At 44.7% G+C, this 20,071-nt stretch overlaps 1 protein-coding gene across 3 annotated transcripts in view; it reads left to right on the top strand.

Annotated features, from left to right (window-relative positions):
• The window catches only part of PRKAG3 (protein kinase AMP-activated non-catalytic subunit gamma 3), a 42,362-nt gene extending 28,995 nt beyond the window's left edge, over nucleotides 1-13,367 (top strand). For 2 of the 3 annotated variants that reach the window (XR_012724723.1, XR_012724724.1), the window contains 2 exons: nucleotides 6,216-6,391; nucleotides 7,954-13,367. Coding sequence is in view for 1 of the 3 variants with exons in the window: in XM_075317090.1 (XP_075173205.1) it covers nucleotides 6,216-6,309; nucleotides 7,954-7,976 (117 nt within the window). In the remaining 2 variants the exon portion in view is untranslated. The remainder of the gene's footprint in view (nucleotides 1-6,215; nucleotides 6,392-7,953) is intronic. The other variant, XM_075317090.1, reaches the window with a different exon arrangement.
• The last annotated feature ends 6,704 nt before the right edge of the window (nucleotides 13,368-20,071 follow it).

Below are 20,071 nucleotides of genomic sequence, written 5' to 3'. Positions count from 1 at the left end.
CACAGGTTATACTGGCTGTACATATATAATTATATACAGGAGATGCCCAGGTTATACCGGCTGTACATATATAATTATATACAGGAGATACCCAGGTTATACCAGCTGTGCATATATAATTATATACAGGAGATACCCAGGTTATACCAGCTGTGCATATATAATTATATACAGGAGATACCCAGGTTATACCAGCTGTACATATATAATTATATACAGGAGATACCCAGGTTATACCAGCTGTGCATATATAATTATATACAGGAGACGTCCAGGTTATACCGGCTGTACATATATAATTATATACAGGAGATGCCCAGGTTATACCGGCTGTACATATATAATTATATACAGGAGATGCCCAGGGTGTACCAGCTGTACATATATAATTATATACAGGAGATTCCCAGGTTATACCGGCTGTACATATATAACTATATACAGGAGATGCCCAGGTTATACCGGCTGTGCATATATAATTATATACAGGAGATGCCCAGGTTATACCGTCTGTACATATATAATTATATACAGGAGATGCCCAGGTTATACCGGCTGTACATATATAATTATATACAGGAGATGCCCAGGTTATACCGGCTGTACATATATAATTATATACAGGAGATGCCCGGGTTATACCAGCTGTACATATATAATTATATACAGGAGATGCCCAGGTTATACCAGCTGTACATATATAATTATATACAGGAGATGCCCAGGTTATACCAGCTGTACATATATAATTATATACAGGAGATACCCAGGTTATACCAGCTGTACATATATAATTATATACAGGAGATACCCAGGTTATACCGGCTGTACATATATAATTATATACAGGAGATGCCCAGGTTATACCAGCTGTACATATATAATTATATACAGGAGATGCCCAGGTTATACCGGCTGTACATATATAATTATATACAGGAGATGCCCAGGTTATACCGGCTGTACATATATAATTATATACAGGAGATACCCAGGTTATACCAGCTGTACATATATAATTATATACAGGAGATGCCCAGGTTATACCGGCTGTACATATATAATTATATACAGGAGATGCCCAGGTTATACCGGCTGTACATATATAATTATATACAGAAGATGCCCAGGTTATACCAGCTGTACATATATAATTATATACAGGAGATGCCCAGGTTATACCAGCTGTACATATATAATTATATACAGGAGATACCCAGGTTATACCGGCTGTACATATATAATTATATACAGGAGGTGCCCAGGTTATACCAGCTGTACATATATAATTATATACAGGAGATGCCCAGGTTATACCAGCTGTACATATATAATTATATACAGGAGATACCCAGGTTATACCAGCTGTACATATATAATTATATACAGGAGATGCCCAGGTTATACCGGCTGTACATATATAATTATATACAGGAGGTGCCCAGGTTATACCAGCTGTACATATATAATTATATACAGGAGATACCCAGGTTATACCGGCTGTACATATATAATTATATACAGGAGATGCCCAGGTTATACCGGCTGTACATATATAATTATATACAGAAGATGCCCAGGTTATACCAGCTGTACATATATAATTATATACAGGAGATACCCAGGTTATACCAGCTGTACATATATAATTATATACAGGAGATGCCCAGGTTATACCGGCTGTACATATATAATTATATACAGGAGGTGCCCAGGTTATACCAGCTGTACATATATAATTATATACAGGAGATGCCCAGGTTATAACGGCTGTACATATATAATTATATACAGGAGATGCCCAGGTTATACCGGCTGTACATATATAATTATATACAGGAGATGATGCCCAGGTTATACCAGCTGTGCATATATAATTATATACAGGAGATGCCCTGGTTATACCGTCTGTACATATATAATTATATACAGGAGATGCCCAGGTTATACCGGCTGTACATATATAATTATATACAGGAGATGCCCAGGTTATACCGGCTGTACATATATAATTATATACAGGAGGTGCCCAGGTTATACCAGCTGTACATATATAATTATATACAGGAGATGCCCAGGTTATACCGGCTGTACATATATAATTATATACAGGAGATGCCCAGGTTATACCGGCTGTACATATATAATTATATACAGGAGATGCCCAGGTTATACCGGCTGTACATATATAATTATATACAGGAGATGCCCAGGTTATACCGGCTGTACATATATAATTATATACAGGAGGTGCCCAGGTTATACCAGCTGTACATATATAATTATATACAGGAGATGCCCAGGTTATACCGGCTGTACATATATAATTATATACAGGAGATGCCCAGGTTATACCGGCTGTATATATATAATTATATACAGGAGATGCCCAGGTTATACCGGCTGTACATATATAATTATATACAGGAGATGCCCAGGTTATACCGGCTGTACATATATAATTATATACAGGAGATGCCCAGGTTATACCGGCTGTACATATATAATTATATACAGGAGATGTCCAGGTTATACCGGCTGTACATATATAATTATATACAGGAGATGCCCAGGTTATACCAGCTGTACATATATAATTATCTCACTACCTAGAATGGCTACTTAAACCACTATTGACCCGCATCCCCTCATTCTTAAAAAATACGGGAGATCTAATTAAAATGCTTGACAATTTTCAATGGCAGAAAGGTTTCTCTCTTGCCGCTTTGGATATTGAGAGTCTGTACACCCGTATCCCGCAGGATCAGGGTGTACAGACCATTAAGAGAGTCTTGCTGAATTTTGACCAGAATCCAATCTTAGTAGACTTCATCACAGAAGCCTTAAGTTTTATCTTGCATCATAATGCATTTAAATTTGACGACCAGTGGTACTTGCAATGCGGGGGTACCGCGATGGGTACCCCCGCCGCATGTACTTTTGCAAATCTCTTTTTGGCAGCATTTGAGGAAGACTTTATCTACAGTCCTAAAAATCCATATCTGAAACATATAAAAAAATATGCCAGATACATGGACGATGGCTTCTTTGTATGGGACGGTTCTGCGCAGGATTTTGAAAATTTTGTGTCATATCTAAATAATGATAATTCCTACAATATGTATTTTACACATACTTTTGGGGACCAAAAATTGGATTTTTTAGATGTCACACTCAGTATATCGGATGGTATTATTGACAGACAAGTATATAGAAAACCAACTGCAGTGAACACTCTGCTTCATTTCAATAGTGCGCACCCCTCCCATACAAAGAGAGCCCTCCCATATGGACAATTTTTGCGGCTAAAAAGAGTACACAATAATTCTGAAACCTTTCTGCATCAAGCATCAGACTTGAAAAAACGTCTATTAGAACGAGGATATCCCATATCAGTTATCAATTCTGCCTTCGAAAAATCTTTAAATTATGATCCAAATGATAAAAATAAAAATAAAGAATATAAAAATAAAAGTGGAAATAAGAATAAAAATGTAAATGCCATTTCGAAAAAAACAAAAATCGAAAGTTCAAATAGATGCGTTTTTAATTTTAAATTTAATTCTATGTATGATGCAATAAAATCAAGCATCAAAAAACACTGGCATTTAATTAATAAAGACAAGGATCTCTGTGAAATGACAAACGAGGGTCCTTTGATTTCATATAGGCGATGCAAAAACATAGGAGATATTCTGGTAGATAATCGTATTACTACACCCAAACTAGGTACGTGGTTAGACCGAAATAAAATCAAAGGAAACCATAGGTGCGGCGGCTGCCCCTTTTGTGAATATCATTGTACAGGAGACACTCTAAAAATTGGTACTGAGCTATTCAAAATAAAAGATCTTATCACATGTAAGTCTAATTATCTGGTATATGTTATTTTTTGCCCCTGCCAAAAATATTATATAGGTAAAACAATTCGGCCTTTATATGTTCGATTTAGGGAGCATTTTAAGTCTATAACCTCCGGGATAGGTTCTCCACGTTTAATTGCTCATATGCAGGAACATCATAGTGGTAATCCACGCCTTTTAAAATTTGCAGGCGTAATAAAAATTAATCCCTGTCCCACTGGAGGTGATATGCACCGTTCTTTACTTAGAAAGGAATCAAGATTGATTATAGACTTAAATGCTCTCGGTCCCCTTGGCCTGAATGACAAAAATGATTTGTCAGTGTTCCTATAATGCTGGTTTTTTCCTATAAGCCTGTTTTTTTATAGTGTTTTTTGAGATGTCTTTGGTTAAACTATAATGAACACTATATTTAATTAATTTTTTACTCTAACTATACCCATGTATGTTACGATTATTTATAATCCATTTTGGAATTGATATGTAATAAGTTTCTATGTGAATTTGACATATGTGCAGCTGGTATATGTTTTTAATTTGCACTTCATTCACGCAAGGATGCTGCACCCATTTCACCTGTTATTTAAGGGTGGATGCAGCACCTTTGCATGCACTGGACCCGTAGAAGCAAGGTTACTTGCGAAACGGCTGCCGTCGTCCGACGTGGCACACCCTCATCCTCCCTCACTACCTGTACCCCTGATGTGATCGTGGAATAAAAAGAAAAATATTTTATTCGACCTTTGGAGTGCGACCTTTCATCTCTTTATTGTGGAACATATATAATTATATACAGGAGATGATGCCCAGGTTATACCGGCTGTACATATATAATTATATACAGGAGATGCCCAGGTTATACCGGCTGTACATATATAATTATATACAGGAGATGCCCGGGTTATACCGGCTGTACATATATAATTATATACAGGAGATGCCCAGGTTATACCAGCTGTACATATATAATTATATACAGGAGATGCCCAGGTTATACCGGCTGTACATATATAATTATATACAGGAGATGCCCAGGTTATACCGGCTGTACATATATAATTATATACAGGAGATGCCCAGGTTATACCAGCTGTACATATATAATTATATACAGGAGATGCCCAGGTTATACCGGCTGTACATATATAATTATATACAGGAGATGCCCAGGTTATACCGGCTGTACATATATAATTATATACAGGAGATGCCCAGGTTATACCGGCTATACATATATAATTATATACAGGAGATGCCCAGGTTATACCGGCTGTGGGCGGCACGGTGGCTCAGTGGTTAGCACTGCAGCCTTGCAGCGCTGGGGTCCTGGGTTCAAATCCCACCAAGGACACCATCTGCAAGGAGTTTGTATGTTCTCCCCGTGTTTGCGTGGGTTTCCTCCGGGTACTCCGGTTTCCTCCCACACTCCAAAGACATACAGATAGGGACTCTAGATTGTGAGCCCCAATGGGGACAGTGTTGCAAATGTATGTAAAGCGCTGTGGAATTAATAGCGCTATATAAATGAATAAAATTATTATTATTAATTATTATTACATATATAATTATATACAGGAGATGCCCAGGTTATACCGGCTGTACATATATAATTATATACAGGAGATATCCAGGTTATACCAGCTGTACATATATAATTATATACAGGAGATGCCCGGGTTATACCGGCTGTACATATATAATTATATACAGCAGATGCCCGGGTTATACCGGCTGTACATATATAATTATATACAGGAGATGCCCAGGTTATACCAGCTGTACATATATAATTATATACAGAAGATGCCCAGGTTATACCAGCTGTACATATATAATTATATACAGGAGATGCCCGGGTTATACCGGCTGTACATATATAATTATATACAGGAGATGCCCAGGTTATACCGGCTGTACATATATAATTATATACAGAAGATGCCCAGGTTATACCAGCTGTACATATATAATTATATACAGGAGATGCCCAGGTTATACCGGCTGTACATATATAATTATATACAGGAGATGCCCAGGTTATACCGGCTGTACATATATAATTATATACAGGAGATGCCCAGGTTATACCAGCTGTACATATATAATTATATACAGGAGATGCCCAGGTTATATCGGCTGTACATATATAATTATATACAGGAGATGCCCAGGTTATACCGGCTGTACATATATAATTATATACAGGAGATGCCCAGGTTATACCGGCTGTACATATATAATTATATACAGGAGATGCCCAGGTTATACAGGCTGTACATATATAATTATATACAGGAGATGATGCCCAGGTTATACCATCCTGTTCTCCATGGTTGTCCTTCCTTTTGTCAGGTTCATCGCCTGGTTCTGGTGGATGACGAGCATCGGCCCCGTGGGATTGTCTCCCTCTCTGACATCTTACAAGCCCTGGTTTTAACCCCCGCAGGTATTGATGCCCTTAATTCCTAACCCTGCGAAGTCTCTTTTCCACCTTCACCCTGCACCTCCTTCTCCTCTCTAAGGCACAGGTACGCCCCCTACAGTATTTAGCAGGAGCAAACGTCCGTCCGTGTGAGAATTGTCTGGAAAGCTCATCTTTGCACTTTGCACCCCGGAGCCTCAGAATTCTGCATTTATGCTGTCACAAGGTTTTACGCTCTGCCTGAATTTTTTGCTTTCCTTTTTGTTTTTCCTCCTGCTGCTCTCCTGAAGTGTCCTGGGCGCCCGCTCTCCTCTTCTTCTTCTTCTTCTGCTTCTTCTTCTTCTTCTTCCTCCTCTTTTTTTCTTCTTGTAGTCAGTTGTCATTGTCAGATGCAAAATAATCAAATTTTGCAATGGACTGTGGATCACGCATGTGAATTTGCATGCCCCAAAGAGAGTTTGCAAAACGTTTTGTTACTAGTTTGCAGAATATATCTGGAAACTATGTGTCCAGTTTAGAACCCAAGTTATTATATACCCCATTATGGAATTATTCGGAGGGGTCCTCTGTGCAGGATCCTCATCTTTAGGCCAGAGGTTTTTAGAGACTGTCCTTTGCCCTGGAGGACTTGTCCTGTCCTGCTTACTCAGACTTCCCATTGATGTTATTGGGTTCTATTCAATTCTTTGTTTCTACAATGGTGGCACTGAGAGAGCATTAAAGACTTGTTACCAGTTTTTCTGACCTCTGAAGGTCAATGAATCGGTTGGGGGACACTTTGTGATCTATTTATTAATAAGCACCACTGTAGCAATTTGGCATTTGAAAAGTAAAGAACTCCATAAAATTAAGGGTCACCTTAGTTGCACAGTTGTGCATATTATTTATTATATCTTTATGCAGATTGGAGTTACAGTTTGTGTTTTTCTGACACAGAGCCCCGAATCTCCGGCTTAGAATTATTATTGCTTTATAATATGTCTTCCTGCAGCCACCACTAGAGGGAGCTCACTGCAGACAGTAAACAGTTAGCTCCTGGGCTCCCCCTGCTGGTGGTTGGAAGTTGCTGCTGCCACCTTACATGGGAGCTTCCTATGTTTCTGGCTGTTTATCTCTTAGATGTTAAGTACAGTAGCAATGGTAGGATCTAAGGTGGGTGGAGGACTCCTTTAGCAGCTCCACAGGATCATTGGGCAGCAACTGGTTTGTTGGGGCTGCAAAACACTTAATACGGACCCCTACGGACATTGGTCAAAGGCCCATCCCATTCTGTATTCTGCCGACGGGTAGGGACGGAGTCTATGCAGAACATCGCCAATGATAGGAGTCATTCACATTGTGACTTCTTTTTAGGGTATTTATGTTTAATTGGTTCCCAATTATATTCTGCAAAGTAGCTCGAAATGTTTTGAAAAAGTTGCCATCCGGAGGTCCAGAAAGTTAGAGCAGAAGTTGTGGGTGAAGAGCTGCTCCCCTGTGCACCGCTCGCACGTGTCTGTCTTCTTGCACAGTGTGAACCCTGCGCCCCTCAGTGGTGACCTCTTCTGCCATCCTGAACCCTTTCTCCGCTTTCAGGGTTTACTCCACGGCTTCGTGTGTCTTCTGTCCCCCGTCCCGCCAGCTCCACCTTATTTCATGACAGCCTTTCTTTTCGTTTGGTTCTTCCAGGTCTGGACCGCAATTCCTTGTGATGGGAGTCCATGAGACGGCACGGAGTCAGCCGCATACAGGAGAATGATAAGACATTTTGTGGCTAGGGGGCGCTGTGCCATCACAGTCAGGATCAGGCTCCGCCTGGAGGACGACAGTCATCGGAGAGGTCACTTTGACCGACACAAGTTTCCTTCAAGATGCATTAAAGGAATCCGTATTTCATGGTTATGAGAATTGTAGAGACTTGAGCTGGACCGTCCTCGGACCTGTGAGCAGGACTCATCATTGTGTGTCTAGGTATATGCCGTTTACACAGTCCACACTCATGCATATATCTCATCCCATGTAGCCAATGTAATATATACTGTGGATATTCAGTTCTCCATACTGGAAGGTTGGACATATGTGTATAGTAAATACTGATCATCGTGGTCCTCAGCTATGGACTGTCATTATGTGATCATCAAGGTGTGACAAGTGACGACGCGCGTTTCGCTCCCTGGTGCCCCGGCATGTCCATGCATTACACTCACTATCCAGTGATTACATTACACATCTACTGCAATGCATCAGTTGTCCTATGGTGGCGCTGCAGGGAAATGAAACACTGCCAGGTTCCCTCACCGATGACTGCTGGGGGTGCAATGAGCAAGATGATTTGATATTAGTTATTTTGGGGCAGCCTTCCTAATATAAAACAATTGTTCAAATTGGATAAGAAGCCACATTGCACATGGAAGAAAAAAAAGATTTTTACATATGTTACTGGTTTTAGTTAATTTCAGTCTGCAATCGTCATCACTTTATACATTTTCTGACACACTAATGTGCAATTTGCAGTCTGTTATAAGTTCAGGGATTTTCCTGGTGAGACTTTCTCTCCCAGTAATATAGGCTGGATGTGAGGTCTGTGTGTCTCCCAGTAATATAGGCCGGATGTGAGGTCTGTGTGTCTCCCAGTAATATAGGCCGGATGTGATCTATGTGTGTGTCTCTCCCAGTAATATAGGCTGGATGTGAACTGTGTGTCTCTCCCAGTAATATAGGCTGGATGTGAGGTCTGTGTGTCTCTCCCAGTAATATAGGCTGGATGTGAGGTCTGTGTGTCTCTCCCAGTAACATAGGCTGGATGTGATCTCTCTGTGTGTCTCTCCCAGTAATATTGGCTGGATATGAGCTCTGTGTGTCTCCCCCAGTAATATAGGATGAATGTGAGCTCTGTGTGTCTCTCCCTGTAATATAGGCTGGATGTGAGGTATGTGTGTCTCTCCCAGTAATATAGGCTGGATGTGAGGTCTGTGTGTGTCTCCCAGTAATATAGGCTGGATGTGAGGTCTGTGTGTCTCCCAGTAATATAGGCTGGATGTGAGGTCTGTGCGTCTCTCCCAGTAATATAGGCTGGATGTGAGCTCTGTGTGTCTCTCCCAGTAATATAGGCTGGATGTGATCTCTCTGTGTGTCTCTCCCAGTAATATTGGCTGGATATGAGCTCTGTGTGTCTCCCCCAGTAATATAGGATGAATGTGAGCTCTGTGTGTCTCTCCCTGTAATATAGGCTGGATGTGAGGTATGTGTGTCTCTCCCAGTAATATAGGCTGGATGTGAGGTCTGTGTGTCTCCCAGTAATATAGGCCGGATGTGAGGTCTGTGTGTCTCCCAGTAATATAGGCCGGATGTGATCTCTGTGTGTGTCTCTCCCAGTAATATAGGCTGGATGTGAACTGTGTGTCTCTCCCAGTAATATAGGCTGGATGTGAGGTCTGTGCGTCTCTCCCAGTAATATAGGCTGGATGTGAGCTCTGTGTGTCTCTCCCAGTAATATAGGCTGGATGTGATCTCTCTGTGTGTCTCTCCCAGTAATATTGGCTGGATATGAGCTCTGTGTGTCTCCCCCAGTAATATAGGATGAATGTGAGCTCTGTGTGTCTCTCCCTGTAATATAGGCTGGATGTGAGGTATGTGTGTCTCTCCCTGTAATATAGGCTAGATGTGAGGTCTGTGTGTCTCCCCCAGTAATATAGGATGAATGTGAGCTCTGTGTGTCTCTCCCTGTAATATAGGCTGGATGTGAGCTCTGTGTATCTCTCCCAGTAATATAGGCTGGATGTGAGGTCTGTGTATCTCTCCCAGTAATATAGGCTGGATGTGAGCTCTGTGTGTCTCTCCCAGTAATATAGGCTGGATGTGAGGTCTGTGTGTCTCTCCCAGTAATATTGGCTGGATATGAGCTCTGTGTGTCTCCCCCAATAATATAGGATGAATGTGAGCTCTGTGTGTCTCTCCCAGTAATATAGGCTAGATGTGAGGTCTGTGTGTCTCTCCCAGTAATATAGGCTGGATGTGAGCTCTGTGTGTCTCTCCCAGTAATATAACCTGGATGTGAACTCTGTGTGTCTCTCCCAGTAATATAGGCTGGATGTGACCTATGTGTGTCTCTCCCAGTAATATAGGCTGGATATGAGCTCTGTGTGTCTCCCCCAGTAATATAGGCTGGATGTGAGGTCTGTGTGTCTCTCCCTGTAATATAGGCTGGATGTGAGCTCTGTGTATCTCTCCCAGTAATATAAGCTGGATGTGAGGTCTGTGTCTCTCCCAGTAATATAGGCTGGATGTGAGCTCTGTGTGTCTCTCCCAGTAATATAGGCTGGATGTCAGCTCTGTGTGTCTCTCCCAGTAATATAGGCTGGATGTGAGGTCTGTGTGTCTCTCCCAGTAATATAGGCTGGATGTGAGCTCTGTGTGTCTCTCCCAGTAATATAGGCTGGATGTGAGGTCTGTGTGTCTCTCCCAGTAATATAGGCTGGATGTGAGGTCTGTGTGTCTCTCCCAGTAATATAGGCCTGATGTGATCTCTGTGTGTGTCTCTCCCAGTAATATAGGCTGGATGTGAGGTCTGTGCGTCTCTCCCAGTAATATAGGCTGGATGTGAGGTCTGTGCGTCTCTCCCAGTAATATAGGCTGGATGTGAGCTCTGTGTGTCTCTCCCAGTAATATAGGCTGGATGTGATCTCTCTGTGTGTCTCCCCCAGTAATATAGGATGAATGTGAGCTCTGTGTGTCTCTCCCTGTAATATAGGCTGGATGTGAGGTCTGTGTGTCTCTCCCTGTAATATAGGCTAGATGTGAGGTCTGTGTGTCTCCCCCAGTAATATAGGATGAATGTGAGCTCTGTGTGTCTCTCCCTGTAATATAGGCTGGATGTGAGCTCTGTGTATCTCTCCCAGTAATATAGGCTGGATGTGAGGTCTGTGTATCTCTCCCAGTAATATAGGATGAATGTGAGCTCTGTGTGTCTCTCCCAGTAATATAGGCTAGATGTGAGGTCTGTGTGTCTCTCCCAGTAATATAGGCTGGATGTGAGCTCTGTGTGTCTCTCCCAGTAATATAGGCTGGATGTGAGGTCTGTATCTCTCCCAGTAATATTGGCTGGATATGAGCTCTGTGTGTCTCCCCCAGTAATATAGGCTGGATGTGAGCTCTGTGTGTCTCTCCCAGTAATATTGGCTGGATATGAGCTCTGTGTGTCTCCCCCAATAATATAGGATGAATGTGAGCTCTGTGTGTCTCTCCCAGTAATATAGGCTAGATGTGAGGTCTGTGTCTCTCCCAGTAATATAGGCTGGATGTGAGCTCTGTGTGTCTCTCCCAGTAATATAACCTGGATGTGAACTCTGTGTGTCTCTCCCAGTAATATAGGCTGGATGTGAGGTCTGTATCTCTCCCTGTAATATAGGCTGGATGTGAGCTCTGTGTGTCTCCCCCAGTAATATAGGATGAATGTGAGCTCTGTGTGTCTCTCCCAGTAATATAGGCTGGATGTGAGGTCTGTGTGTCTCTCCCAGTAATATAGGCTGGATGTGAGCTCTGTGTGTCTCTCCCAGTAATATAACCTGGATGTGAACTCTGTGTGTCTCTCCCAGTAATATAGGCTGGATGTGAGGTCTGTATCTCTCCCAGTAATATTGGCTGGATATGAGCTCTGTGTGTCTCCCCCAGTAATATAGGCTGGATGTGAGCTCTGTGTATCTCTCCCAGTAATATAGGCTGGATGTGAGGTCTGTGTGTCTTTCCCTGTAATATAGTCTGGATGTGAGCTCTGTGTATCTCTCCCAGTAATATAAGCTGGATGTGAGCTCTGTGTGTCTCTCCCAGTAATATAGGCTGGATGTGAGCTCTGTGTGTCTCTCCCAGTAATATAGGCTGGATGTGAGCTCTGTGTATCTCTCCCAGTAATATAGGCTGGATGTGAGCTATGTGTGTCTCTCCCAGTAATATAGGCTGGATGTGAGCTCTGTGTGTCTCTCCCAGTAATATAGGCTGGATGTGAGGTCTGTATGTCTCTCCCAGTAATATAGGCTGGATGTGAGGTCTGTATGTCTCTCCCAGTAATATAGGCTGGATGTGAGGTCTGTGTGTCTCTCCCAGTAATATAGGCTGGATGTGAGCTCAGTGTCTCTTCCAGTAATATAGGCTGGATGTGAGGTCTGGGTGTCTCTCCCAGTAATATAGGCTGGATGTGAGCTCTGTGTGTCTCTCCCAGTAATATAGGCTGGATGTGAGCTCTGTGTGTCTCTCCCAGTAATGTAGGCTGGATGTGAGGTCTGTGTGTCTCTCCCAGTAATATAGGCTGGATGTGAGTTCTGTGTGTCTCTCCCAGTAATATAGGCTGGATGTGAGCTCTGTGTGTCTCTCCCAGTAATATAGGCTGGATGTGAGCTCTGTGTGTCTCTCCCAGTAATATAGGCTGGATGTGAGGTCTGTGTGTCTCTCCCAGTAATATAGGCTGGATGTGAGTCCTGTGTCTCTCCCAGTAATATAGGCTGGATGTGAGGTCTGTGTATCTCTCCCAGTAATATAAGCTGGATGTGAGGTCTGTGTATCTCTCCCTGTAATATAGGCTGAATGTGAGGTCTGTGTGTCTCTCCAAGTAATATAGGCTGGATGTGAGTTCTGTGTGTCTCTCCCAGTAATATAGGCCGGATGTGAGCTCTGTGTGTCTCTCCCAGTAATATAGGCTGGATGTGAGCTCTGTGTGTCTCTCCCAGTAATATAGGCTGGATGTGAGATTTTTGTGTATCTAGGATACTGCTCTCTTCACTCTTCAAGTACCGTCCCAGCTTCTGTCCTTCACTTATTTCATCTTCATGTTTTTTCCTCCTTATCTGTTACATCTTTTCTCTGCCCAGGGATTCTATCTGCTTTCCTTTATACACATACTCTGGAAATCTGTGTAAAACGTTCTCCTCCTTCTTCCTGCTAAAACTGAGTGAAGAGAGGTGAGAACCATCAGAATCAGGAGCGGAGCTCTTATGGATTTGTAACATTTTTGCTACAGTGTTTACCTAGTTAAAGATGTTACAGACTCTGCAGCTGCCAAATGATGCGTTTAGGAAGCAAATGAACAGTAAAATAAATTCTATATGAAGGTGTACTTGGCTTTTAAGCTCATTGGATTTTTGGGGGTTGAACACTTTCTGCTTCCTTTTAGCCCTTGTCACAATAAGTTTGCAATAGATTGTGACACCAAATGTGACAGAGAGCGCAAAAATATCAGGCTGCTGACTGATATTGTTAGGCTGGGGGGCTCCCCATAACGTGGAGCTCCCCATCCTGAGAATACCAGCCTTCAGCCGTATGGCTTTATCTAGCTGGTATTAAAATTGGGGGGGACCGTACACCATTTTTTTTTAATTATTTATTTATTTATTTCACTGCACAGTATAGACACGCCCACCGGCTGCTGTGATTGGGTGCAGTGTGACACCTGTCACTCAGCGTGGGGGCGTGTCTCACTGCAACCAATCATAGGCACCTGTGGGCGGGGAAAGCAGGGAATACGAGATTGTTTAATGGGCGGCCGGCTTTTTCAAAAGAGTAAAAGCTGCCGGAGCAGTGTGAACGCCGTGCAGGGCCGGGGATCGGGGAGTATATGAGAGAGGGCTGCTAACTTCAGTCACTCAGGGGATTAGCGGTCACCGGTGAGTCCTTCACTGGTGACCGCTAATCAGGACGCGACACAGACAGAGCCGCAGCATGACAATGAAGTCGGGTGAAGTTCACCCGAGTTCATTCTGACAGTGCGGCTCTGTCTGTGTCTGCTGTCATCTGCCATTAAGCTCTGCTGCATGGCTGTCTGTGTCTGCTGTCAGCGGCCATGTAGCAGAGCTGAATGGCAGATGACATAGTAAAAAATACGCATTACACACGCATTACACACGCATTACACACGCATTACACACGCTAGTAAAATCATTAATTTATTCAGAAAAAGCATTGCACTTGCGTTGCACTCGGACCTAACGTGAACTAAAATCAGCCGAGTTTTTTTCAGCCCAGTCGGACCGATTTTACTCGCATAGATGTGTTTCCAGCCTTAGCAGGAGCTGAGTGCGCACACACAGGGTCAGTGCGCGCGCACACACACAGGGTCAGTGCACACGCACACAGGGTCAGTGCGCGCGCACGCGCACACAGGGTCAGTGCGCGCGCACGCGCACACAGGGTCAGTGCAGGTGCGCCTTCATTCCACTCTGCAGCCTGCAGCAGTGGCTAGGTGCACACAGGATCACCCAGTATCAAGTGTGCGCTGCAGAAAGGAGAGATATAACAGAGTGCACTTGCACTAACATGAAAGGACGGTGATTCAATTTAGCAATGCTCAGCGAGCTCTGTCCATCAAGTACCCCGCAACATAATGATTAAGTGGGTAAAAGAGGGAACTGAGCCCTTGGTCTCACTGAGGGTCCATGGAGCAGCCCTTGTTTATATGCTGCTTGCTCTCTGGCATGCACAGGGTAACACAACCAGGGTATAATAAAAAAAGACACACAAGGCAAAAACTGTATATAAATAAAAGAGATAAACACAGAAGCATCATACGGATTGGATCTGTATTGGGCTCCGTTCACATCTGCACTAGGATTTTTCATCTGTATAATGTAAACTTACTTTTCAGGCCCAAATACAACATAACAACATACGCCAGTGCTGCCCCAGTGGCATAAAATGGGGTCGGCTGCAGCGTCCGTCATTGCAGAGTAATGGGGTTCGCTGTAGTGTCCGTCATTGCCTAGTAATGGGGTCGGCCGTAGTGTCCGTCATTGCAGAGTAATGTAGTCAGCTGCAGCGTCCGTCATTGCAGAGTAATGGGGTCGGCTGCAGCATCTGTCATTGCAGAGTAATGGGGTTGGCTGCAGCGTCCGTCATTGCAGAGTAATGGGGTCGGCTGTACCGTCCGTCATTGCAGATTAATGTAGTCGGCTGCAGCGTCCGTCATTGCAGAGTAATGGGGTCGGCTGTAGTGTCCGTCATTGCAGAGTAATGGGGTCGGCTGCAGCGTCCGTCATTGCAGAGTAATGGGGTCGGCTGCAGCGTCCGTCATTGCAGAGTAATGGTGTCGGCTATAGCGTCCACCATTGCAGAGTAATGGGGTTGGCCGTAGTGTCCGTCATTGCAGAGTAATGGGCTCGGCTGAAGCGTCCGTCATTGCAGAGTAATGGGGTCGGATGCAGCATCCGTCATTGCCTAGTCACGGGGTCGGCCGTAGTGTCCGTCATTGCAGAGTAATGGGGTCGGCTGCAGCGTCCGTCATTGCAGAGTAATGGGGTCGGCTGCAGCGTCCGTCATTGCCTAGTCACGGGGTCGGCCGTAGTGTCCGTCATTGCAGAGTAATGGGGTCGGCCGTAGTGTCCGTCATTGCAGAGTAATGGGGTTGGCTGCAGCGTCCGTCATTGCAGAGTAATGGGGTCGGCTGTAGTGTCCATCATTGCAGAGTAATGGGGTCGGCTGTGTTTTCCGTCATTGCAGAGTAATGGGGTCGGCTGTAGCGTCCGTCATTGCAGAGTAATGGGGTCGGCTGCAGCGTCCGTCATTGCAGAGTAATGGGGTCGGCTGTAGCGTCCGTCATTGCAGAGTAATGGGGTTGGCTGTAGCGTCCGTCATTGCAGAGTAATGGGGTTGGCTGTAGCGTCCGTCATTGCAGAGTAATGGGGTCGGCTGCAGCGCCCGTCATTGCAGAGTAATGGGGTCGGCTGCAGCATCCGTCATTGCAGAGTAATGGGGTCGGCTGTGTTTTCGGTCATTGCAGAGTAATGGGGTCGGCTGCAGCGTCCATCATTGCAGAGTAATGGGGTCGGCTGCAGCGTCCGTCATTGCAGAGTAATGGGGTCGGCTGTGTTTTCCGTCATTGCAGAGTAATGGGGTCGGCTGCAGCATCCATCATTGCAGAGTAATGGGGTCGGTTGCAGCGTCCGTCATTGCAGAGTAATGGGGTCGGCTGTAGTGTCCGTTATTGCAGAGTAATGGGGTCGGCTGTAGTGTCCGTCATTGCAGAGTAATGGGGTCCGCTGTAGTGTCCGTCATTGCCTAGTCACGGGGTCGGCCGTAGTGTCCGTCATCGCAGAGTAATGGGGTTCGCTGTAGTGTCCGTCATTGCATAGTAATGGGGTCGGCCGTAGCGTCCGTCATTGCATAGTAATGGGGTCGGCCGTAGCGTCCGTCATTGCATAGTAATGGGGTCGGCTGCAGCGTCCGTCATTGCAGTCTGCTGAGACTTTATCACATTATTTGGATCTCCATGTGTGATATATCTAAAAACCGAGAAAGAGAAGAAAAAAAAATCAATAAAAAACCCCAATAAAGCCATAGCCTGCTTGTTGACTGTTTCCTAGACTACTTGTTAATGGCATCCATATAACCACAGTTTTTTTCTACACGGTATAAAAAAAAAGGGAAAAATAAACATGCATAAAGCCAGTGTGATATTTTACAAAAATAGAACACAGAGGCTGCCGTCTCCCCCAGGTCCAAATAATATCCCTCTGCCTTATATAGGGATTAGAAATGACAAAATATAATCCAGGGGTTGCATGTAATAATCCAGGAGGACTGTGGCCGGACTCTGCACCAATCTTCAGGTAACAAAATTGATGTCAAATTATTGCATGAAGATCCGGCAGCAGCCATTGAAGTGTTGGTTCTGTATCACATGCTGCTATACAACACCAAAGCGATAGTTCTGTATACTGCTGAAATAATACCCCGAGGGTACGGCGCCGTGTGGCCCCGAGGGTACGGTACCCCGCATCTTACCATCTTTCTTCGCCTTCTCCAGGATCCTCAGCGCTGGACATGCTCCTCCTGTCACTTCTCACCACCCCGATATTCCTGGGGGGATTATTCGCTTTTATTTTAGACAACACAGTTGAAGGTGAGAACGAGCCGAGACCAGACGACGCCTCCAACCTCTTACATGTGATTATATCTAACCATTACATAGAAGCTCCAGAGCGGTCACCACGGAAGCTCAGGCCACGGATTTGTGTCATTAAACTAATGAACTCTGAAAATAATTTATAATATACATCTATGTCTATTTTCTGTATTCTGCACCTATGCAGACCTACAGGTGAAAACAGAGGTTTCCCTCCGCTCTCTATACAGACACATCTGCATGTTTTTCCCCTCTCCTCTCTATACAGACACATCTGCATGTTTTCCCCTCTCCTCTCTATACAGACACATCTGCAGGTTTTTCCCCTCTCCTCTCTATACAGACACATCTGCAGGTTTTTCCCCTCTCCTCTCTATACAGACACATCTGCAGGTTTTTCCCCTCTCCTCTCTATACAGACACATCTGCATGTTTTCCCCTCTCCTCTCTATACAGACACATCTGCAGGTTTTTCCCCTCTCCTCTCTATACAGACACATCTGCAGGTTTTTCCCCTCTCCTCTCTATACAGACACATCTGCATGTTTTCCCCTCTCCTCTCTATACAGACACATCTGCAGGTTTTTCCCCTCTCCTCTCTATACAGACACATCTGCAGGTTTTTCCCCTCTCCTCTCTATACAGACACATCTGCAGGTTTTTCCCCTCTCCTCTCTATACAGACACATCTGCATGTTTTTCCCCTCTCCTCTCTATACAGACACATCTGCATGTTTTCCCCTCTCCTCTCTATACAGACACATCTGCAGGTTTTTCCCCTCTCCTCTCTATACAGACACATCTGCAGGTTTTTCCCCTCTCCTCTCTATACAGACAAATATGCATGTTTTCCCCTCTCCTCTCTATACAGACAAATATGCATGTTTTCCCCTCTCCTCTCTGTACAGACACATCTGCAGGTTTTCCCCCTCTCCTCTCTATACAGACACATCTGCAGGTTTTTCTCACTATCTGACATGAAATGAGAATAAACCTTTCTTGTTTTCGGTCAATTAGGAACCAAAATTATTTCTAGTTGCTAAATGCCAGAATAATGAGAGAGAAAATGATTTCAGGCATTTATATTACTTTCTGCAAAGTCAGAGGTTTCCATACACTAAGAGTACTGTGCCTTTAAACAATATGGGACCGCCCATATGATGATGTCATGTCTTTGTAAGCTTCTGATAGGATTATTGGCAACATCTGAGTTAATTAGAGACACACCTGTGGATGTATTTTAATACACCCATAAAACACACGGCTTATTTGTGTAGCATCATGAAAAATCAAAAGAAATTAGTCAAGATCTCAGGAAGAGAATTGTGGACTTGCACAAGTCTGGTTCATCCTTGGGTGCAATTTCCAGATACATAAAGGTGCCTCATTCATCTGTACAAACAATTATACACAAGTACAAACAAGATGGGAATGTCCAGCCATCACACCGCTCAGGAAGGAGACGGGTTCTGTGTACCAGAGATGAACGTGCTTTGGTTAGACATGTGCATATCAACCCAAGAAAAAAGCAAAAGACCTTGTGAAGATGCTGGCGGAAGCTGGTAAGATTGTGCCATTATCCACAGTGAAACGAGTCCTGTATCAACATGAACTGACAGGCCGCTCTGCCAGGAAGAAGCCATTACTCCATAAGAAACAGGAGAAAGCCAGATTCATGTTTGCAAATGCAACAGGAACAAAGACCTGAATATTTGGAAATGTCTTGTAGTCATAAGAAACTAAAATTGAACTGTTTGGCCATAATGACCATCGTTACATTTGGAGGAAAAAGGGAGAAGCTTTGAAGCCTAAGGCTAGTTTCACACTTGCGTTGAACGGTATCAGTTGCATTGCGTTGTGTGACGGATGCAACGGATGTGTTGCATATAGTGGCACAACGGATGCAACGGATGCTGCAAAACAACGGAATCCGTTTAGATTTTTTTTTTTTACAGTTTTACCGGCGGCAGACTATTGTGAACGATCAGCTGATCGCTCCCAGTAGCCGGCCGCCGGGTGATCAGCTGATCGCTCCCAGTAGCCGGCCGCCGGGTGATCAGCTGATCGCTCCCTACAGCCGGCCACCGGGTGATCAGCTGATCGCTCCCTGCAGCCGGCCGCCGGGTGATCAGCTGATCGCTCCCAGTAGCCGGCCGCCGGGTGATCAGCTGATCGCTCCCTGCAGCCGGCCGCCGGGTGATCAGCTGATCGCTCCCTGCAGCCGGCCGCGGGGTGATCAGCTGAGCGCTGTCACTTGCCGGCCACCGGGTGATCAGCTGATCGCTCCCTGCAGCCGGCCGCGGGGTGATCAGCTGAGCGCTGTCACTTGCCGGCCACCGGGTGATCAGCTGATCGCTCCCTGCAGCCGGCCGCCGGGTGATCAGCTGATCGCTCCCTGGAGCCGGCCGCCGGGTGATCAGCTGATCGCTCCCTGCAGCCGGCCGCCGGGTGATCAGCTGATCGCTCCCTGCAGCCGGCCGTGGGGTGATCTGCTGAGCGCTGTCACTTGTTGGCCGCCGGGTGATCAGCTGATCGCTCCCTGCAGCCGGCCGATCAGCTGAGCGCTGTCACTTGCCCGACGGCTGGGCGCTCAGCTGAACGTTCGGCCACCGCGAGCCAAAATAAAGTTTGTGATTTAAAAAAAAAAAGAGCATGCGCAGTGAAATCCAGAGGATTCCGCTGCTCAAAACAATGTTACATGCTGCGTTCCTCCCGCTGGGCGGAAGCAACGGAGCGTCGCCCAGCGGAAGCAACGCAGATCCTTTTGGTACAATCTGTCATCCATACAAGTCTATGGGAAACAGCGGAATCCGTTAACGGATTCCGCTGTTTTCCAAAAGGGCGGATTGTAACGGAAGGAAAACAACGCAAGTGGGAAAGTACCCTAAGAAAACCATCCCAACTGTGACACACGGGGGCGGC

Source organism: Anomaloglossus baeobatrachus, chromosome 7 (genome assembly GCF_048569485.1).
Source record: "Anomaloglossus baeobatrachus isolate aAnoBae1 chromosome 7, aAnoBae1.hap1, whole genome shotgun sequence".
Lineage (NCBI taxonomy): Eukaryota > Metazoa > Chordata > Amphibia > Anura > Aromobatidae > Anomaloglossus > Anomaloglossus baeobatrachus.
Note: the sequence above shows the minus strand (reverse complement) of the source record. Positions and strands in the feature narration are given on the sequence as shown.